Below are 24,196 nucleotides of genomic sequence, written 5' to 3' on the forward strand. Positions count from 1 at the left end.
TGTCTTTGATGTATAATTCTGTTCGTTTTTTCTCATCCTTTTACTTTCAACTTTTCTGGGTTTGCATGTTTTAACTGTGTCCCTTACAAAGAAAATACAGTTCTGTTTTATTTTTAATCTAATCTAACACTGTCTATTTTTAACTGGACAGTTTAGTCAATATATGTTTATCACAATTATTAATATTTGGATTGAAGCTTAGGTTATCTGCCTACTAGTTTTATGCTTTGTGAAATAACAAAAAATATTTTTCCTGAAATTAAGGAAATTTATTTTATAAGCCAGTTTTCATCATGAACTATACGACTTGGTCTCCTTCCTGTATAATTTTCTCCAACATTTTTAGTTGCAGTATATGACTAGTTTTGTGCTTCCTAATTTACCTGTTCTTTTAAATAATTATCTTTTTCCCTTCCCTTCCCTGCTTCTATGGGATTGATCATGTTTTATTAGTTTTTTACCCTCTACTAATTTGGAAGTTATCATTTATATTTCTATTCAAATTTTATTTCTAAATTTTAGTAAAGAAATTCATTTAGTAGGTATGCTTGTCTTTGTCTGAAGATAACCAGTAGTTTTGTCTTCCACTCAGAGTATGGGTAGCTAGAAATCTCTAAGAATAGCCCCCCTCTTTTTACATGTGACCTCTAAAAAGAAGATTTCAAAAATGATGGCCACACACAGTGGCTCATGCCTATAATCCTTGTATTTTGGGAGCTGAGGCAGGAGGATCAGTTGAGCCCAGGAGTTCAAGACCAGCCTGGGCAGCATAGCAAGACCCATTCTTTACAAAAAATAAAAAATTAGGTGGGCATGGTGGCACATGCCTATAGTCCTAGCTGCTCAGGAGGCTGAGGCAGGAGGGTCACTTAAGCCTGGGAGATCCAGTCTGCAGTGAGCTGTGACTGCACCACTGCACTACAGCCTGGGTAACAATGCGAGACCCTGTCTCAAAAACAACAACAAAAACAAATACACACAGAAATGATCATGGTGTGTTTACTATATTATCATTTCACCATAGCTAGCAAAGCAGGCATATTTTAATTGTTTTTCAAACTTCAACTCTTTAAATATCAATTTCTTTATAAGGAGACATTTTGTTGGAATGTTGCACAACAGAGGCATAACTGGCATTTTAGGTGGGACAACTAGTCCACTGTGCACACTGACCTGTGCACTGCAGGATGTTTAGAAACTCTGGTCCTTGCCGACTACATGCTAGTAGATAGCTCTCTTCCCCCATAGTGACAACCAAAACTGCCCCACATTTTATTTCTAAACATTCCCTTTGAGATCAGTACCATTCCAAATGAGAACTACTCTTTTAATGCATGAAAACAAAGAACAAAAATTAAAAACTAAATATATGTAGAATTGAGGGAAGAAAAAGTGAGAAACAGTTTAGTTTCATAGGAGAAACAACAAAAACATTTTTCCTTAAATTCAGGAAACTCTTTTTTTATAAGCCAGTTTTCATCATTAACTATACTACTTGGTCTCCTTCCTGTATAATTTTCTCCAAAATTTTTAGTTGCAATATATGACTAGCTACAATTAACAAAATATATCATCACTTTTTGGTTGTTTTTCCTAAAGCCAGTTTCCTTCTTGAGGCTAGGACAGAACACTGAATTTGTTCACCATCTTTAAAAAAATGTTTTTGTTCATAATCCTAACATGGTCTCCTATTCACAAACCTGTTAGTGTCCCAAATAATGACATTTCCATCAAATCCTGATGTTACTAAGAGTCTTGTATTAGTATCATATTCGATGTTCTTCACCCAGCTAGTGTGACCATGTAAAGTGCATACTTTGGTGTTCAATTTTCTCAGATCCCATAGTGCTATTGTAGTGTCATCAGAGCAGGTAGCAAACAGCCGGTTATCAAGAAATCTATAAAAGCAGAAAAACAAAACCCTGGTTCATTTAATCTCTTTTTAAAGGAAAATTGATTTGAGAAACAGTCACTATATTACCTAGTCAAGAAAGAAAAAAAGGACTACACACTCATTATATAAACCCAATGACTGATATACTATAAAAAGTATACTTTGCATAATCACAGAGCCAGGATACTATGGTTTAATGACAGTCACATTGCAATTGGATCCATTTGCTTTAAATTACTAATTTTTATTTGAAATTGGAAATAGGGGTAAGTGTTTGGAAAACAGTGACAGAAGGGAAAAAAAGAACTTCAGAATCTCTATAGGAAAAAATGATGAGAGAGAATTTAATAGGAGATAGAGGAAGTTTTGAAGACTTGATTGCGGAGAGGGACACATTACATATAATCAAAATCATGAGAAATATTTGCTCTGCTAAAAGGAACATCTTTTTTCTATTTAGAACACAGTTACATACAAAAATTGCTGTAAAAATTGCCATTATTTTAAATCTTTTAACTCAAAGGTATTTCCCAAATAATCTCTTAGCAACATTTTATTAGGACCAATCAAGATTACCAAATAGACTTAAAATGCTCTATAATTCAGACTTTTTATTATTTTACACTAACTTCTCAATCCTTAGTGAGAATATATTTAATACAAATCTTAAAAAATAAACTACTATTCACACTTGAATTTTCATTTAATTTAACATTAGGATGCTTTCTGTAATACATGCTGTTATCCTAGTCTCTTACAGAAGAAATGAATTCTGGTGCTTCTTCTAAGATAAATTTACATATAATTGTCAGAAATCAACCTCAATATCCGCAAATACCATAACGACCTTCCTAAAATTGATCACGGTTTTCAAATACCAGGCGTTTACACAGGTTGTTTCTGCTAGGTGAAACACCTTCCTCCTGCCCCTGGATCTAGCTAATTCTTGCTTTCTTTTTAATACCATCATGTGTCGCTTAATGATGGAATATATTCTGAGAAATGTGTCCTTAGGTGATTTTGTTGTTGTGTGAACATCATAGAATGAACTTACACAAACCTAGATGGTACACACTGAGGTTATATGGTATATAGCCTATCACTCATAGCTACAAATGTGCACAGCATGTTACGATACTAAATACTGTATGCAACTGTAACACAATTGTAAGTATTTGTATATTGAAAGAAAAAATACAGTAAAAGTACTGTATAAAAGATTTAAAATGTTACACCTGTATAGGGCACTTACCATGAATGGAGCTTGCAGGAGTGAGAGTTGCTCTGGGTGAGTCAGTGTGAAGGCCTAGGGCATTACTGTCCATTACTGTAGACATTATAAAGACTGTACACTTAGGCTACACTAAATTAATTTAAAAATTTTTCTTCAGTAATAAATTAACCTTAGATCACTATAACTTTTTTTACTTCATGAATTTTTAATTTTTAAACTTTTGACTCTTTTGTAATAACAGCTTAAACACAAACACATTGTATAACTGTACAAAAATGTTTTCTTTCTTTATATCCTTATTTTATTACCTTTTTTCTATTAAAATGTTTACTTTTTAAACTTTTTTGTTAAAAACAAAGACACACATTAGCCTAGTCCTACACAGGGTAAAAATCATCAGTATCACTGTCTTCCACCTCCACATCTTGCCCCACTGGAAGGCCTCCAGGGGCAATAACAAGAACAGAGCTGTCATCTCCTGATAACAATGGCTTCTCCAGGAATACCTCCTGAAGAACCTCCCTGAGGCTGTTTTACAGTTTACCTTTTTTTTTTTAAGTAGGAGTACATTCTAAAATAACAATAAAAAGTATAACATAGTAAGTATTAGGCAATAGGAATTTTCCAGCTCCATTATAATCTTCTGGAACCACTGTTTTATATGGTGTCACTCACTGAAACGTTGTTATGTGGCATATAACTTTTCAGCTGTTATCCCCTTCAGGAAGCCTTCCTTGTTTAACCAGCCTGGTAGACCTACCAATTCTCTGAGCTCCCAAAGCATTCTGGGAGCTTCTATCATAATACTTAATATTATACTGTAAGGAACAACTTTACTATAAACTCCTTGAAGACAGAAGGAACCTGTCTGCCTAGGGTCATGGTTAGATCTGCAGTATACAATACACATGGTGCCAGACACATATGCACTCAACAAATACTTACAAAATAAATGAAAGAGGAGTTCACTGCCTAGCAGAAAAGACATTGTAACTACATAATTACACAAAATAATTGTGTGGAATAAGCAAACAGGGTGGCTGGGAAAGACTTCATGATGTTATCATTTGAACTGAATAAAAGATGAGCAGGAACTCCCTAAGTGGTCAGGGTTACTAAGCAAAGATACACAGGCATGTGAGCGGATGGTGCCCTCTGAGAAGCAGCAGTTAGGAGTGCTGTGTGTGGGAAAGTAGAGATGACAAGGGAATACATTATGGATTTATTCCATGGTGATTCCAAGTAACTATTTTTTAATTATAAAAATACATTTCCTGGCCAGGCGTGGTAGCTCATGCCTATAATCCCAACATTTTGGAAGGCCAAGATGGATGGATCACTTGAGCTCAGGAGTTTGAGACCAGCCTGAGCAACATGACGAAACCCCATCTCTTATTTTAAAAATAACAATAACAAAAAACATTTCTACTGAAAATATTTTTAATGAAAAAAAAATCGGCCGGGCGCGGTGGCTCACGTCTGTAATCCCAGCATTTTGGGAGGCCGAGGCGGGTGGATCACAAGGTCAGGAGCTCAAGACCAGCCTGGCCAAGATGGTGAAACCCTGTCTCTACTAAAAATACAAAAAAAAATTAGCTGGGCGTGGTGGCGGGCGCCTGTAATCCAAGATACTCGGAGGCTGAGGCAGAGAATTGCTTGAACCCGGGAGGCGGATGTTGCAGTGAGCTGAGATCGTGCCACTGCACTCCAGCTGGGGCACAGAGCAAGACTCTTGTCTCAAAAAAAAAAAAAATCCATCACCAAAAATAACCACTTTACTGATGTTTAGTTTAATTTCTATGTTTTAAACCTAATATTATCTCAAAAACATATTGCCGTTATTAAAGATTTATTGACAAAATCGTGTTTAATGGCTGAATAGTGTTCACTGTATGAAGAAACTGAAATCTTTTTTCTTTTTAATTTTTTTTTTTGGAGACAGAGTCACGCTCTATCCCCCAGGTGCTCACTGCAACCTCTACCTCCTGCATTCAAGTAATTCTCATGCCTCAGCCTCCAGAGTAGCTGGGATTACAGGCACCCGCCACGACGCCCAGCTAATTTTTGTATTTTTAGTAGAGACGAGTTTCTTCAGATTGGCCAGGCTGGTCACAAACTCCTGACCTCAGGTGATCTGCCTGACTCGGCCTCCCAAAGTGCTGGGATTACAGGAGTGAGCCACCGTGCCCGACTTCTTTTTAAAATGAATATGCAATTTTTGGTTGTTTGGATTGCTTACAATTTTTTACTGCTAAAAAACACTAAGATGAGCACACTTACAGCCAAATATTAATCACATCCCTATGTATTTCTCTAAGTATACTCCCAGAAAAACATATTGCTAAGTAAAATGAGATTTTTTTAATGTAAGTTTTTTTTAATGTAGCCAAATTGTTCTCCAAAAAAAATACCAATATGGAGTTCCATCAGCAGTTAGGAGAGTGTCCATTTTCCCAAATCCTTGCCACATAGGTCTTTAAAAAAACTTTCTCTTAAGTGCTAGAACAAAATCATCTTGTTTTAAGTTGAAACTTGTATTTTTAGTAAAGTTGAAACTTTTTCACATTTATTAGAAAAATATTTTTCTTTGCTGTTCATGTTCCTTGCTGATTTTATAACTGCAGTATTAGTTTTATTACTGAGTTGTAAAAAAAAATCTTTAAAGATAATATATCAGTTTTTCAAATACTGTGCATTGCATATATTTTCCACATATTTCTATCTTTTATATGGTTTATGTTTTCTTACCATATTAAAATTTTAATTTTTTTTTTTTTTCTTGAGACAGGGTCTTGCTCTGTTGCCCGGGCTGGAGTGCAGTGATGAGTATGGCTCACTGCAGCCTTGACCTCCCAGGCTCAAGCAACCCTCCTTGTCTCAGCCTCCTGAGTAGCTGGGACTATGGGCACATGCCACCATGCCCAGCTAATCAAAATTGTAATTCTTTTTTTTTTTTTTTTTTGATACACAGGCAGTATGTATTCAACACACTGATACCTAATAGCATGTCAGGAAAAGAGAACAGGCAATGTAGTTTAAGGGGGGAAAAATTGAGAAGTCATAACTACTCCAAAGATGTGAAGGAAACCACAAAAGACATGGACCTGCTTCTACTATAAAAAGAAAATGAAGCACTTCTCTGGGGTTGCTATACCAACTGTTTCAGCCCATTGTAGTCTTGCCTCTTTCAGAGCTTTAGCCACTATTTCATTTCATGGAAAAGCAGACATCTCCTAACAAACAGAGTGACATTTACCAAAAGAAAGAGGGCTTATTAGTGAGAAGCTTAGTAAAGAAAAATATTTACCTATGCTTTGCAGAATTTTCTTTTCTTTTCTTTTTTTTTTTTTTGAGATGGAGTCTCGCTCTGTTGCCAGGCTGGAGTGCAGTGGCGCAATCTCGTCTCACTGCAGCCTCCACCTCCCGGGTTCAAGCGATTCTCCTGCCTCAGCCTCCTGAGTAGCTGGGATTACAGGCACGCGCCACCACGTTCAGCTAATTTTTGTATTTTTAGTAGAGACGGGCTTTCACTGTGTTAGCCAGGATGGTCTCGATCTCCTGACTTCGTGATCCGCCCGCCTCGGCCTCCCAAAGTGCTGGGATTACAGGCATGAGCCACCGCGCCCGGCCTGCTTTGTGCAATTTTCAAAAGCCATTATTTCTATTCAATTTTGGGTACTTACTGCAGTGCTGGATGCAAAGTTTATGCATTAAAAGCTTATTGAATGAATGAATCACAGGATAAATAATACAACTAGTAATTTCTTAAGATCATAAATTCCATTACAGTAACCCTGGTAGGCAACTCTATAAAGTTCTGGGCTCCAAGAAGAGTTCAGTGCATGCCATAAATGTGTTTGATCTGCTGTGAAGTATATTCAGTCTTCAAAATGTAATGCTTAAATGAGATAAAATTGGTTGGTTACCACCCCCAAATTAGCATATGCCAGCCTGCACAAAGGTAAATAGCAAAAACTTTAACTGCTCAGTCTGAATTAACCAAAGATTCCTTCTAGGAATCTTAAAAAAAAAATAAGGGTGTGAACACTTCAAGCACTTATTTTCAGATGCATCAACTGACATAAATTAAAAATGGTACAAACTAATAATTGAACACCAGTAGCATAACAAAATAGAATTTTCACTCTTTCTGCTTTGAGTCAAAGTGGTTTGCTCATGTTTGTTGAAATCATAACTGAAACAAATACATGTATAAAAAGAATAGATAAAAGTGGTTCTTCCATTAAAGTTCCATTCCCTGCTCTCAGCTGATGAGAGCATAAGAACTCAATGGAGCAATTAGGGCAGACTCAAATCGTCTCAGCTGGAAGCACTCTACACTTAAACATACTCATCTGGCCCACCCTCATTCCAAATTCAGGCAAAAATGGCCTCCCTGAGGCTTTATGCTTTCTTCTTTTTCTTCTGATAGTGTTTCCCAGATTGGCTCCTTGATGTGTTCTGGTAACTGTTCTAATTGTGTCTTTGTTACTTCCATGGCAACCCCTTCAGGTAAGTTTCGCTGAATATATTCCAAGTAGACATCTGCTGTGCTTCCAGTTAGATGTTGTAATCTAAACATCTGTAAAGTGTTCTCATTTCATACTGAACTCTGTGCTTCTTGTAAATATGCACTGATTTGAGAAGAGTAAATCGCTGTATTTTCCTTGGAGGTTCGTGTACTTTTTTTTTTTTTTTTTTGAGACGGAGTCTTGCTCTGTCCTCCAGGCTGGAGTGCAGTGGCGCGATGTGTACTTTAATAGAGATACCAAGTTCCTTAGCAGCAAGCACAGCAAAATATTCATAACTGTCCAATACAGCCTTACCGTGGCGGCACGGCGTTTGGGGCCGTGTGCCGGCGCCTCTGGCAGGGATTGGGGAATTTTTCTGTAAACAGGTCTAAGGGCAATACAGCCAAAAATGGTGGCTTTCTTCTCAGTACCAATATGAAGTGGGTACAGTTTTCAAACCTACACGTTGATGTTCCAAAGGATTTGACCAAACCTGTGATAACAATCTCTGATGAACCAGACACATTATATAAAATTTTAATTCTTATATTGTCAAGTCCATTTTTCCCTTATAGGTTTACCTTTACTGATAATGTTCTTTTTGGTGGTTGTTGTTTTGAGACTGAGTTTCGCTCTTGTTGCCCAGGCTAGAGTGCAATGGCGTGATTCTCAGCTCACTGCAACCTCTGCCTCCCGGGTTCAAGTGATTCTCCTGCTTGAGCCTCCTAAGTAGCTGGGATTACAGGTGCCTGCCACCACACCCAGGTAATTTTTGTTGTTGTTGTTTTGTACAGGGTCTTACTCTGTCTCCCAGGCTGGAGTGCAGTGGCGCGATCTCGGCTCACTGCAACTCCACGTTCCGGGCTCAAGTCATTCTCCTGCCTCAGCCTCCCGAGTAGCTGGGATTACAGGTGCCCGGCTAATTTTTGTATTTTCAGTAGAGACAGGGTTTCACCATTTTGGCCAGGCTGGTCTCAAACTCCTGGCATCAAATGATCTGCCTGCCTCGGCCTCCCAAAGTGCTGGGATTACAGGCGTGAGACACCACACCCGGCCCCAGCTAATTTTTTTTTTACATTTTTAGTAGAGAGGGTTTCAACATGTTGGCCAAGCGGGTTTTGAACTCCTGACCTCAACTGGTCTGCCCACTTGGACCTCCCAGAGTGCTAGGATTACAGGTGTGAGCCACTGAGCCCAGCCCTGATGATGCTTTCTAAAGTAAAACTAGTTCAATGACTTCCATATTTGACAGAAATTATGTGACTGAGATTGGGCACAGTGGCTCACACCCATAATCCCAGCACTATGGGAGGCCGAGGCCAGCTGATCTCTTGAATTCAGGAGTTTGAGACCAGCCTGGGCAACATGGTGTGACCTCGTCTCTACAAAAAATACCAAAATTAGCCAGGTGTGGTGGCATGCGCCTGTAGTCCCAGCTATTCAGGAGGCTAAGGCAAGAGAATCGCTTGAGCCAGGGAGGCGGAGGTTGCAGTGAGTCGAGATAGCACCACTGCACTTTAGCCTGGGCGACATGAGTGAAACCCTGTCTCAAAAAAGAAAAAAAAAGTACCTGATTGAGAAAAATACATACAAAAAATGTTTTCTAAAAGGCTACTGGAAAGTTAAAGTTTTAAAATAAATTGAGCATATTCATACATTTGAAAAGTTTTTAAAAAATAACAAAGATATTTTATTCAGTCTACAGAAAATACTTAATGCACAGATGGATTTAAAACCCCAACGGGGTTATATTGCTATAGGCCACAGTGGTCTGAGAGTTTTAAGGAAGAGAGATTATTAGAATGAGAGTTTCAGAAAGATCTCTGAACTGGCTAGGTTTCCAGACTGTTGGACTTTCATAAAAAATAAAAAGGCAGATTAGCTTTTTAATTTTTGTTAATAAGGTCATTTAAAAAACTATAATTGTTGCATGAAAGGATATTTTAATACCAAAAATATAGAAAAATATAAAGTTGGAATAAAATCTAATAATTTTGAATTGAATAAGTTTAATGAGAAATTCAATACTTTGACTTTAATTGGCTCATTTTTGCCTCAAAATATTACTTATTAAAAACTTTGATATTGGAAGTTGCTGTTTAGTAAAATACAAATTAAAAAAAAGATGGCTGGGCACAGTGGCTCACTCCTGTAATTCCAGCACTTTGGGAGGTCAAGAAGGGCGCATCACCTGAGCTCGAGTTTGAGACCAGCCTGGGCAACATGATGTAACCCCATCTCTACTAAAAATACAAAAATTAGCCAGGTGTGGTGACGCCTGCCTGTAATATCAGCTACCCGGGAGGCTGACACAGGAGAATCGCTTGAGCTGGTGGGGCGGAGGCAGCAGTGAGCCAAGATCGTGCCACTGCACTCCAGCCTAGGCAGCAAAGCAAACAAAAAAAAAACTTTGGTATTGGAAAATCACTGATAAAGAGAAAAAAATTGTAGAATATTAAGAATGTATACTAGGAGATAAAGCACCTAGAACAATTTTTATCCCAAAATCAACAGATGCAGAGAATGTAGTGTTAGACAAATCCTTGGATATGTGGGCCTGGTCCTCTCAAAATAAAACTCAGTCTAGCTTAATAAGTTAATAATTGTAAAATATTTATAACTCCACAGACTCCAATAAATAAGAGACAGCCCTTCAAACACACTGAAATCTATGTCTCTGAATCACAGAACTTCTCCAAATGTCCCCATCAAACTCCAGCATACATGACTGTAACAGCTATGGGTAAGCTGACATCTGGACAAATTCAAGGTCTTCATTGTCAGATGATAGGGTAAAGGATAAAAGAAACTGAAAGTGAATTCTATTAAAATGGGTACTAACATTTCATTGTATAAATGAAAGTGTTGTTGAGTCTATATCTTAAAAAAAATTAAACGAAAATTCATGAAAATAAACATTTTCCTGTTTATTTAACTACAGACGATCCCCCACTTAAAATTGTTCGACTAACAATTTTTTGACTTTATGATGTTTACCTGAGTATTAAATTTATTTTGACTTCCAATATTTTCAACTGACAATGGGTTTATTGGGAGATAATCCCATCAGAAGTTGAAGAGTATCTGCATATGCAAATTCTCAGAACAAGAATAAATTAAATGTTTGGCATGTTTTACATAATCTTCCCAATGAAATAAAGATAGCAGAATATGACATCCTTACTTCATATTTGAATTTGTAGTATAATCAAAAAGAAGGTCATTTCAGCTCACGCCTGTAGTCCCAACACTTTGGGAGGCTGAGCCAGGTGGATTGCTTGAGGTCAGGAGTTCACGACCAGCCCCGGCAACATAGAGAAACCCTATCTCTACAAAAGATTAGCCAAGCCTGTAGTCCCAGCTATTGAGAGGCTGAGGCAGGAAAACTGCTTGAGCCCAGGAGGCAGAAGTTGCAGTGAGCCATGATCGTGCCACTGCACACCAGCCTAACCTGGGTAACAGCAAGACCCTGTCAAAAACAAAAACAACAAAACAAAACCTAAAACAGAGAGTCATTTCTGTATAAATATTCAAGGGCCTCATCAATTTTCCCAAGAGCCTTTTTCCTTAGTCCTGTGAGATATTCACATAATGCTTTGAGGTGTCTTATCATGTCATAATTGATGTCATTTTCTTTTATCTAATTGATCACTACTCTTAATTCTATGATATCATTATCTGCCAGTGATTTTATATTACTTGACCAGTTCTCTAACATAATTTTCAGGGTTTTGCAAAATTCTGCATCCTTTGTAAGATAAGAAATTTCATGTTCCCACTGACACAGCACTACATTTGCATTACATAGTTTGAAATTTAACCATCAGCAGCAGACCAACAAAGACAGTGGGAGGGAGAAATAGATCCTGGAATATATTTAAATGGGTATTAATTTTTTTTTTTTTTTTGAGACGGAGTCTCACTCTTGTTGCCCAGGCTGGCATGCAATGGCGTGATCTCAGCTCACTGCAACCTCCACCTCCTAGGTTCAAGCAATTCTCCTGCTTCAGCCTCCCGAGTAGCTGGGATTACAGGCGCCTGCCACCATGCCCCACTAATTTTTGTATTTTTAGTAGAGATGGGGTTTCACCATGTTGGCCAGGATGATCTCAAACTCCTGACCTCAGGTGGTCTGCCCACCTCGGCTTCCCAAAGTACTGGGATTACAGACTTGAGCTACCTTGCACAGCCTAAATGGGTACTAATTATTATTATTTTTTTTTCGAGATGGTTCAAGCGATTCTCCTGCCTCAGTCTCCTGAGTAGCTAGGATTACAGGCACCTGCCACCATGGTCGACTAAATAGGTACTAATTTTTTAAATGTAGTATCACTAAGTAAATATTCTTACGATGACCTCCTGGCTTCTCCCTGCAACTTCATAACTGGGGGGACCTAGATCTTTTTTTTTGTCTTTTGAGACAGAGTCTCGCTCTGTCGCCCAGGCTGGAGTGCAGTGGCACGATCTCAGATCACTGCAACCTCTGCCTCCCGGGTTCAAGCAATTCTCTGCCTCAGCCTCCCGAGTAGCTGGGATTACAGGTGCTGGCCACCATGCCCAGCTAATGATTATTAAATGAACTCTAAATCCACATACAGATCCCTCAGGAATGAGAAGTAAGCCTGTATAATGGGTGTAACTATTTAAATTACAGACTTTTCCCACTACTTTCCCAAAATATGAAGTAACAAAATATTCTCCGTAACTACCAATGTTTTTTATTTTTTTATTTTACAAGATAATAAGCAAACTACAAAACTAAGAAATGAACTAGAAGACATTACCAAGTATGTACAAAATGACTGTCTAGATTCAAACCAGAAAATGCTTGCCCCTGTCTCTGAACAGTACAGTGAGGTGATCTAATGGAACTGAGTATGAATTACAGCTCCACCACTTACTATATCTAAGAACTTGCGCAAATCTCCTTATTTGAGTTATAGTTTTTTTATTCCGTAAATAGCTACAATATCTGTCTCACAGAGGGATACTGTGAGGATTAAGTAATGTATAAAAAGTGCTTCACAGAAGGTTTGGCACATAGAAAGCATTAAAAAAATGGAAGTTAGTATTATTAATAAATAAAGCACACTTGAGCTCATGCACCAAACACTCTTCAGATCCTCACTCAAAACTTTTTTTTTTTTTTTTTTGAGACAGAGTCTCGCTCTATCGTTCAGGCTGGAGTGCAGTGGCGCGATCTCGGCTCACTGCAACCTCCACCTCCTGGGTTCAAGCGAGTCTCCTGCCTCCCGAGTAGCTAGGACTGCAGGTGTGTGCCACCACGCCCAGCTAATTTTTGTATTTTTAATAGAGATGGGGTTTCACCATGTTAGCCAGGCTGGTCTGGAACTCCTGACCTCAGGCAATCTGCCCACCTCAGCTTCCCAAAGTGCTGGGATTACAGGTGTGAGCTGCTGCGCCCAGCCAAAACTCTTAAGTTACGTATACTTCTAAACAAGCTTCAAAATCGATTTCTCTAATCAACAGATCAGAAGAAGCAGATTCAAATTTGTAGGCATGAGTTGCTATGGCAGGCATACTGGCAGCAGCAAATGAAGGCTAACATTGATAAATAATACATTCTAATAGCGGATTAGTCAAAGGTTGTTTTGAGTAAAGGCAAACAACTTGGCACAAGTCATCTTTCTGAGATAAGAATTTTTAAATTATAAAATATTGGCAACATAGAGAAAACTCAAAAATATAACAAACATCTGTGACACCACTCAGCTTTATCAATTTTAACATTTTATCTTTCATATATTTTTGAACATTACAAACAAAGTTGAAGTGCCTTGTGTATCCCTCCCCAATCCCTTCCCTTCTCTTCCTCCCCAGAGGGAACCACTATCCAAAAGTTGTTGTTATTCCCATGTAAATTTTTAAAACCTTGAATTCATATGTATGTAACCATAAACACTCTATAGTATTGTTTTGCATTCAGTTTTTTCTCTGTAAATGTTTCATAAGCACCCACCATATGCTAGGCACAATTCTAGATGCTGGGATAGAGCACAGAACAAATACATGCCCTCACCAAGCTTATGTTTGTAATGTTTTCAAATTTTATGTAAATGGTATCACACTATAAAGCTCATTCTACATTTTTTTCTTTTCTACCTCATCTTTAAATTTCTGAGATGTGCATCAGATGCTGATGCTTTTAGTTCATTTATCTTAACTGATGTATTTCATTGTATGAGTACACCAGAATTTATTTATCTATTAATATTTCCTCTTGATAGACATTCGTTTCCAACTTCTATTACAATGCTATAATGAACCTTCTTTATATACCTCCGTGTCCACATATGCATTAATTTCTTTCTTCTTCTTCTTTATTCTTTTTTTTAAGAGACAGGGTCTTGCTCTGTCACCCAGACTGGAATGCAGTGGTGCAATCATGGCTCCCTGCAGCCTCAAACTCCTGGGCTTAAGCATTCCTCCTAAGCTTTCCAAGTAGCTGGGACTATAGGCACATACAACTACACCTGGCTAATTTTTAAATTTTTTGTAGAGACGGAGTCTCACTATGTTGCCCAGGCTGGTCTCGAACTCCTGCCCTCCAGTGATTCTCCCACCTCAGCCTCCCAAAATGCTGGGATTATAGGTATGAGCCACCATGCCCAGCCTGCATTAATTATTAAAAAAAATTAATCTTCAACTTTACCATATATTGCTAAACTGCTCTTCAAAATAATGTTATAAGTTTATACTTCATCAGTAATATCTAAGAGTGCCTATTTCTCAACATTTCGCTGCCAAGAGAAATACCAAGTATTTTTCTGCCAATACTTGGTATTTACTGTTATTTTTATTTGCACTTCCATAATAAATTATAAGCTTGAACATCTTTCTGTAGTTATTGTTCATTGTAGTTTTTTGTTTTATTTTATTTTATTTATTTATTTTTTTGAGATAGAGTCTTGCTCTTGTTGCCTAGGCTGGAATGCAATGGCACAGTGTTGGCTCACCACAACCTCCGCCTCCCGGGTTCAAGTGATTCTCCTGCCTCAGCCTCCCGAGTAGCTGGGATTACAGGCATGACCACTATGCCCGGCTAATTTTTGTATTTTTAGTAGAGACGGGGTTTCTCCACGTTGGTCAGGCTGGTCTCAAACTCCCTACCTCAGGTGATCCACCCAAAAGTGCGGGAATTACAGGTGTGAGCCACCATGCCCGGGCTGTTCATTGTACTTTATCTTATGTGATTCTCTGCCTCTTTTGCTAAAGGGTTATTATCTTACATACTAATACTTTTCTGGTTATGTACATTGAAAATACCTTCTCCCACCAACTATAGCCTATCTTCTCACATTATTATGATGCGTATGGTTACAATGAAGTTTAAAATTTTTATGCAGTTGAACTGATCAATCCTTAATGATTTGTGCTTTCTGTATCTAAAAAAATCCTTTCTTACACTTAGAACACAACTATATTCTATACTTTCTCCTGAAACTTTAAAGGTTTGCTTTCATAATTAGATTTTTAATCTAACTGGAAGTTATTTTCACTTATGGTGTGAAGTATAGATCTAATTTTATTCTATTTTTTCATATATATAGCCAAACCTCTCTTTTCCATTTCCACCCCCCACTGATTCATAATACCCCTGCTATCATATACAACATTTTTATAGGTACACAGGTCTGTTTCTGGGATATTCCATTGTCACTTAATCTACTCCTGTTTTAAGACTACATACTATAGGCATGCACCACCATGCCTCGCTCTTGCTGTTCTATATAAGTTTTAAAATCAAGTTTTATGAAAAATTCTGTTGGTATTTTAACTAAAACTACACTGGATTTATGGAATAATTTGGGGAGAATCAACTTCTTTATGATACTGACTTTTTGCCTCCAGAGAAGATTTGAATTTGTTTTCCTTTTTTTTTTTCTTTTTTCTGAGAGGGGGTCTTGCTATTTTGCTCAGGCTGGCCATGACCTCCTGGGCTCAGCCTTGGCCTCCCATGACCTCCTGGGCTCAGCCTTGGTCTCCCAAGTACCTGGGACTACAGGTGTGTGCCACTGCACCTGGCAGACTTATATTTGTTTTTACAGATACATGACAGTGCTTCCAACCTGAATCCAATTGAAAATTGTTGGCTGGAGATTTTGAACTATATGGTAGTGTGAATTTGGGTCCCATACATGGATGAGTGCTGGATTGTGGTTAGATATTCACAGAGGAGGGCCAGGCACAGTGGCTCATGCCTGTAATTTCAGCACTTAGGGAGGCCGAGGTGGGAGGATCGCTTGAGGTCAGCAGTGTCAGACCAGCCTGGGCAACATAGCAAGACCCTGTCTCTACAAAAATAAATTTTTTAAAATAGCCAGAGGTGGTGGCACACACCTATAGTCCCAGCTACTTGGGAGGTTGAAATGGGAAAATCGCTTGAACTATGCAGTGAGCTATGATCATGCCACTGAACTCCAGCCTGGGCAACAGAGTGGGATTCTGTCTCTAAAATAGAGAGAGACTTTCTCTAAAATAAAAATAAAATAAAATAAGATATTCAGCTACTTCTCTCCCCAGTGCCACAGCCTATATGAACAGGGTGGTTTATCTCTAGATCACCTTTTTGCTGAAAGTAAGCACTTTTGGGGTCCCAGCCTTAAGAAGAGTCACTTTCTACTAAATTCCTCACCTTAAACTGGTTCTAGAATTATCTCTCTTGTTCTCTTTATTTCTCATACTTGTCAAAACAGAAGCTCAAGGTCACCAGCATTTGGCAGAAGCCTCCAGGGTAAAAGCCAACTGAACACCTGTTTACTTCTTTGCATTCCTGATTCCATTTCATTTTTGGCCCATGGATTCCTGTCTTTCTTATCAGCTCAACTACATATTAGAAAAAAATATATATATAACATTTTATCCAGTATTTGTTTTTAATTAGAAACATCGTTCAGGATATTTTTTGTTCTTAAAAACATATTTGTTTAATGTGAATACATTAACTCTACCACCATTTTGATAACTCTGTTTTGCATCTTTTTTGTTTTTGTTTTCTGCTTGTTTGCTTGCTTGTTTTTGAGACCCCAGATGCAGAAGATGGAGTTAATCATACTTTTATCCTATTGTAGCATATTTTCATCACCAATCTGTGCAAGGTTCCCAGGTCACTTTGTTGTCTAAGTATTTGTTTCCATTTATCCCCACCTCCAACTTTCATTTCCTCCCCTACCCATTTACGAAAGGATTTGTTCTGATCGCATGTAGTTGCTTCTGTATGTTGGTGTTCTTACAAAATAGGCATTGTGGTGGCCAGGCGCAGTGGCTCACCGCTGTAATCCCAGCACTTTGGGAGGCCAAGGCGGGTGGATCACCTGAGGTCGGGAGTTCGAGACCACCCTGATTAACATGGAGAAACCCTGTCTCTACTAAAAAATACAAAATTAGCCAGGCGCGGTGGCACATGCCTGTAATCCCAGCTACTTGGGAGGCTGAGGCAGGAGAATCGCTTGAACTTGGAAGGCAGAGGTTGTGGTGAGCTGAGATTGCGCCATTGCACTCCAGCCTGGGCAACGAGCAAAACTCCATTTCAAAAAAAAAAAAAAAAGAAAAGGTATTATGGTATTTGGGTGTATGTTTTATTTGCATAAATGATGGCGTATTACATATTCTGCTTCTAGAACATATTTTTCTCTCTAAAAAACTACTAGGTTCTGAAATCTCATACATGTGGCACAGGCATATCTAATCTGGGTTCCCATTGCCGAACATCACCCTGGCGTCATCTGCCACGTTTCACCTGTGCATTCTCTTGATGGTGGGCACTCAGCTGGCTCCAGTGCTCTCCCACATACATACACCACACCAAACAACCTCAAACCTGTGGGCTCTTGTGGATCCTATGAGAATGTCTCTGGACTATACACTCAGTAGCATAACTGCTGGGTCATAGCGTTAGTAGCCCTAGATCCTTTCAGAAAGGCTGCAGCATCCACACCCCATCAGCCATCATGATACAGAACCCATCTATGCCAACATTTGGCTTATCCAGCTTTTAAATTTTTGCAGTCCAGTAGATGTAAAGTGGCATTTTGTCCTAATTCTCATTTGTGTGATTACTAATAACTTTGAGCTTCTCTTTACATGCATAATAGCTGTAGGGGTTTCCTTTCTATCAATTGTTTGTCCATATCCTTTGCCCATTTTTCTACTGGGGTTGCCCTCCTAATTTTTATTTGCAGGAGTCCCTTGTATATTCTGGGCATTAATCCCTTGTCAGCTTTTAACATTGAAATACCTTTTCTCATTTGTTCAGCTATGCATTAACTCTGTTCATATTGCCTTTTTTTTTTTTAAGAAATATACCACTTTTTTAAACTTTTTTTTTTTTTTAAGATGGAGTCTCGCTCTGTCGCTCAGGCTGGTGTACAGTGACACAATCTCGGCTCACTACAGCCGCCACCTCCTGGGTTCCAGCGATTCTCCTGCCTCAGCCTCCTGGGTAGCTGGGATTACAGGCACGTGCCACCAAGCCTGGCTATTTTTTTTTTTTTTTTGTATTTTTAGTAGAGACAGGGTTTCACCATGTTGGCCAGGCTGGTCTCAAACTCCTGACTTCAGGTGATCTGCCTGCCTCAGCCTCCCAAAGTGCTAGGATTTGTACAGGCATGAGCCACTGTGCCCAGCCACTTTTTTAAATTTTTAAGTTCAGGGGTACATGTGTAGGTTTGTTATATAGCTAAATTTGTGTCATAGAGGTTTGCTGTACAGATTATTTTGTCACTCAGGTATTAAGCCTAGTACTCATTAGTTATTTAACCTGATCCTCTCCCTCCTCCCACCCTCCACTCTCTGGAAGGCCCCAGCGTCTGTTGCTCCCCTCTATGTGTCCATGTGTTCTCATCATCTAGCTCCCACTTCTAAGTGAGAACATGCAGTATTTGGTTTTCTGTTCCTGCATTAGTTTGCTAAAGATAATGGCCTCCAGTTTTACCCATGTTCCTACAAAGGACATGATCTCATTCTTTTTTATGGCTGCATAGTATTGCATGGTGTATATGTACTACGTTTTCCTTATCCAGTCTGCCATTGATGGGCATTTAGGTTGATTCCATGTTTTTGCTATTGTGAATAGTGCTGCAATGAACATATGCATGCATGTGTCTTTATCTTTGGGTATATACCCTGTAATGGGACTGCTGGGTCGAATGGTAGTTGTTTTTAGGTCTTTGAGGAATCAACACACTATTTTCCACAATGGTTGAACTAATTTACACTGTCACCAATGTGTATAAGTGTTCCTTTTTCTCCGTAACCTCACCAGCATCTGTATTTTTTTTACTTTTTAATAACAGCCATTTGTTCAGGATATTTTAAAATCTTCTACTGCCTAATTTTTATCTGCTTGATTTATCAGTTTTGGATAGAACTGTATTAAAATATCTCACTATAATTGTAGACTCCTAATTGTTTATAATTCTGTTTTTGCTTTGTGTATTTTAAGGCTATATTTAAGGTGCATTCAAGTTCATAATTATATCTTCTTGGTAGACTTTTCCTTTTATTAATATGTACTGTTTCATTTTATCTTTATTAAAGCCCTTGGTCTTTCATCTGTCTGATATTGATAATTTCTATCAGTTTTCTTTTCCCATTTCTCAGTGGTTTTATTTTTGGTATTACTAAACATCTATCGATAGAGCAACGGATACCTAATTTGGCTTTTTATTCAAATTGTTGACTCTTTTTTTTTTTTTTTTTGAGACGGAGTCTTGCTCTGTGGCCCAGGCTGGAGTGCAGTGGCGCAATCTCGGCTCACTGCAAGCTCTGCCTCCCAGGTTCGCGCCATTCTCCTGCCTCAGCCTCTCTGAGTAGCTGGGACTACAGGCTCCTGCCACCACGCCTGGCTAATTTTTTGTATTTTTAGTAGAGACGGGGTTTCACCGTGGTCTCGATCTCCTGACCTCGTGATCCGCCCGCCTCGGCCTCCCAAAGTGCTGGGATTACAAGCGTGAGCCACCATGCCCGGCGGTTGACTCTTAACAAAGAAAATTAATCTATATTTACTTTGAACTACTCATATATTTGGAACTCTTTCTACTTCTCGTCTTCTATATTCTATTTATTATCCCTTTTCTTCACTTAAATTTTTTTTTTTACTTTTTTAAACTATCCTGTCTTTTACTGAATTAATTAAGTTTTCAATATTCTCTTTTGCCCTTCTGCTGCTTTGAGAGCTATAATGGTTTGTATTTCCATTATTTTAGTTAAATCTTTTCAGTTTTTTCATCGCATATATTTAATTATACATTTTTCTAGAAGAGTCTGAATTACTTAATATTTTTATCTTCCTCTCGAACATGAAGAGGGCCTTAACATATTATACCTTCTCACTTAACTCCCCCGTGCATACAATCTATTTGTTGTTACTATCTAGAACCACACTGTCCAATTTGGTAATGTAGCCTTTACCTACATCTGCTTTTGAGTCCTTGATAGGCAGGCAGTCTGAATTAAGATGTGCTCTAATGACTGGGCACGGTGCCTGATGCCTGTAATCCCAGCACTTTGGGAGGCTGAGGCAGGTAGATCATTTGAGGTCAGGAGTTCGAGACCAGCCTGGCCAACGTGGTGAAACCGCATCTCTACTAAAAATACAAAAATTAGCTGAGTGTGGTGGCACATGCCTGTAATCCTAGCTACTCAGGAGGCTGAGGCACAAGAATTGCTTCAGTCCAGGAGACAGAGGTTGCAGTGAGCCGAGATCACGCCACTGCACTCCAGCCTGGGCAACATAGCGAGACTCTGTCTCAAAAAAAAAAAAAAAAAAAAAAAAAAAAGAAAAAGATGTGCTCTAAGTATAAATACAAACTGGATTTTGAAGACTTAGCATGAAAAAAATGAAAGTAAAATATCTCAATAATTTTTATATTGATTACATGTTGAAATGATAATATTTTGGACATACTGGGTTAAATAAATTATTAAAAATTAATTTTACCTCTTTTCTTTTTTAATGTGACTACTATAAAATTAAAAATTACATATGTGATTCGCATTACATTTTTATTGGATAGTGCTAATTTAGAGTTTTAGTTTTTATTTTGTTTTACGTGTACCCCCCCAAAAAAACTCCTAAATTCCTTTCTCTTAGTAACAGTTAACATTTTACCTAATTACAATTCTTTAGTCTGGATTAACAGTTTCCCTGGACATAACATGGTATTGAACATTATTTCGCCTTCATATTGAAGATATTAATATTACTCCATTTTCTCCTGATATCAACTATTGCTAATGAGAAACCTGTTTCTGTAATTACTGTACTTCTGTAGGTAATCTGGCTTCTAACTTTGGTAGCTTCTAAGATTTTCTCTTGACTTTTGGTATTCTAGAGTTTCACCACAACCTGTCTAGATGTAGATTTATCTTTATTTAAACTGCTTACACTATAAAGTTCACTTTTGATTTGATGTCTCAGGCCCTTCAGTGCTAAAAATTCTCAGCCATTGTTATCTTCAAAAATTAGTTTTCTACCACTATTTTTCTATAACTATACACTGTAATCTCTCAGTTAATCCTGTCTTTCAACTACTTTTTCATATTTTAACCTTTTTTATGTGTTCTGTGTGAATTTTAAGTGCTATATTCTAACTTGTTAATTCATTTATCAATAGTGTAAAAGGTAAAGTTTATCCCATCTATTGAGTTTTTTATATACCAACTACATAATTTCTTTTTCTTTCTTTTTATAAAGATAGAGTCTTGCTCTGTCACCTAGGCTGAGAGCAGTGGTGCAATCATAGCTCACTGCAGCCTTGAACTCCTGGGCTCAAGTGATCCTCCTGTCTCAGCCTCTCAAGCTGCTGGGATTACAGGTACAAGATACCAAGCCCAGCTTGATGCTTTTTTTTTTTTTTCCATAAGTTATTGGAATACAGGTGGTATTTGGTTACATGAGTAAGTTCTTTAGTGGGGATTTGTGAGACCCTGGTGCACCCATCACCCAAGCAGTATACGCTGCACCATATTTGTTGTCTTTTATCCCTCGCCCAACCTCCCGCTCTTCCCCTCAAGTCCCCAAAGTCTATTGTATCATTCTTATACCTTTACGTCCTCATAGCTTAGGTCCCACATATCAGTGGGAACCTGTGATGTTTGGTTTTCCATTCCTGAGTTACTTCACTTAAAATAATAGTCTCCAGTCTCATCCAGGTCATTGCAAATGCTGTTAATTAATTCCTTTTTATGGCTGAGTAGTATTCCATCATATATATATATATATATATATATATATATATATATATATATATATGATGTGGTATATATATATATATATATATATATATATATATGATGTGGTATATATATATATATACCACAGTTTCTTTATCCATTCATTGATTAATGGGCATTTGGGTTGGTTCCACGATTTGGCTATTGTGAATTGTGCTGCTATAAACATGTGTACAAGTATCTTTTTCAAATAATGACTTCTTTTTCTCTGGGTAGATACCCAGGAGTGAAATTGCTGGATCAAATGGTAGTTCTACTTTTAGTTCTTTAAGGAATCTCTCCACTGTTTTCCATAGCGGCTGTACTAGTTTACATTCCCATCAGCAGTGTAGAAGTGTTCCCTGATCACCGCATCCACGCCAACATCTACTGTTTTTTGATTCTTTGATTATGGCCATTCTTACAGGAGTAAGGTGGTATCGCACTGTGGTTTTGACTTGCATTTCTCTGATCATTAGTGATGTTGAGCATTTTTTCCTATGTTTGTTGGACATATGAAGAATTATTTTTCTGAGAATTGTCTATTCATTTCCTTAGCCCACTTTTTTAATGGGATTGATTGTTTTTTTCTTACTGATTTGAGTTTGTTGTAGATTCTGGATATTAGTCCTTTGTCAGATGTATAGATTGTGAAGTCTTCTCCCACTGTGTGGGTTGTCTGTTTATTCTGCCGACTGTTCCTTTCGCCATGCCAAATCTCTTTAGTTTAATTAGGTCCCAGCTATTTATCTTTATCTTTATTGCAATTGCTTTTGGGGTTTTGGTCATGAAATCCTTGCCTAAGCCAACGTCTAGAAGGGTTTTTTCATTATAGTTTCAGGTTTTAGGTTTAAGTCCTTAATCCATCTTGAGCTGATTTTTGTATAAAGTGAGAGATGAGAATCCAGTTACATTCTCCTACGTGTGGCTAGCCAATTATCCTAGCACCATTTGTTGAAAAGGGTGTCCTTTCCCCACGTTATGTTTTTGTTTGCTTTGTCCAAGATCGGTTGGCTGTAAGTATTTGGATTTATATCTGGGCAGCTTGACATTTTTAATTTCTAAGAGTTCTAGCTAGTTCTTTACTACATTGACTTTTTCTTGTTCAATCTCTTTTGTTTCAGTTTTTAAGCTCTCTTTAATTGGAACGTATCCTTTAATTTATTTCTCTGAGCAGCCTTAAAAGTTAAAGTTAAAAGTAAAAGTTAAAGGCTTAAAAGTTTCTCCCAATCATTGGAATACCATGCAGCTATTAAAAAGAATAAGGTAATCCCATGGGTATTAATATCAAATGATCTCTAAACATGTTATTAAGTGAAAAAGGCAAGGTAAATAATAACGTGTAAATGCTACCATTTATATAAAAATGTACATATGTGTGAGTGTATATATATATGCTTGTATATGCAACAATTATCTTAGAAAGGATAGCAAGAAATGGATAACAGTGGTTGCCTTTGGGGAGGGAAACTGGGTGGCTAGGTGAAAGAGGTGGAGATAGATTTACTTTTCACTGTTTACCCTTTTTGTACCTTTGAATTTTGTACTACATGCATCTATTACTAGTCAAAAATAAATACATAATTTATTTTTTAAAATAAAGACTTTGTTGAACTGCTCCATAAAATTAATTTCATCCAGATAAATGAATGTTTTGGTGGCTGATTTTGTTATATTAATATTATATGTCTTTATAAATTTTAGAATTTGGGTTATAGGTTTCTTTTGAGTAGAAAGGGTTTTTAATTTCTCTCTCTCCTCCTGTTTAATGGTTTCAGAGTTGCTCCCACTTGGCCATCTGGGCCCCCGGTCCACAACTAGGCCTTATAATGACATTTCGGGGCTCCAGTTTAATAATGATATTGGAAATATCATACATACACATTCAGTTACTGACTCAGCAAGTGGCTTCATTCAATAGCTACTGATGAGGCTGTGTTTTTATCAGCTAAAACTTACAGTCTTGGGTAGTGAATAGCTCTTTTCTCTTTTCAGCCTTTCATAAATAAGACAGATATTTTAACCAAACCCCAGGCTTCATGTAGTGATTCTGGCTCTGGTTCCTGCCTTGCATGAAACACTTAAGCACTTCTTAATCCTTTTACCTGACAGGAGCAAAACTGCTAGATGTCAGTGCTGGACTGAAAGCCAGCTCGTCTGTGGTTTCAGCCCTGTTTAAAACTTTGTGTGTGTGTTTCATTTCTGGCCCACGAAGATGTTTATGTTGTTTCAGAGTGTGGCTATATATTTTGTGCTATTTAATTTATTGTTCTATGTGTTTGGAGCATAGAAGTTACATCAAAACACCCAGTATGTTACTTT

The 24,196-nt window shown here is 37.9% G+C and overlaps 1 protein-coding gene and 1 pseudogene across 3 annotated transcripts in view; both read right to left on the reverse strand.

Annotated features, from left to right (window-relative positions):
* DCAF10 (DDB1 and CUL4 associated factor 10) overlaps positions 1-24,196 on the reverse strand; it is a 62,353-nt gene that overhangs the window by 18,732 nt on the left and 19,425 nt on the right. For 2 of the 3 annotated variants that reach the window (XM_055293643.2, XM_063609019.1), the window contains exon 3: positions 1,701-1,898. The exons of the other annotated variant lie outside the window; for it this stretch is intronic. In XM_055293643.2, coding sequence (XP_055149618.1) covers positions 1,701-1,898 — 198 coding nt within the window. The remainder of the gene's footprint in view (positions 1-1,700; positions 1,899-24,196) is intronic. 3 annotated transcript variants of the gene reach the window in all.
* LOC129490494 (small ribosomal subunit protein uS10m-like) lies at positions 1,921-13,180 on the reverse strand (annotated as a pseudogene).

This window comes from Symphalangus syndactylus, chromosome 9 (genome assembly GCF_028878055.3).
Source record: "Symphalangus syndactylus isolate Jambi chromosome 9, NHGRI_mSymSyn1-v2.1_pri, whole genome shotgun sequence".
Classification (NCBI taxonomy): Eukaryota; Metazoa; Chordata; class Mammalia; order Primates; family Hylobatidae; genus Symphalangus; species Symphalangus syndactylus.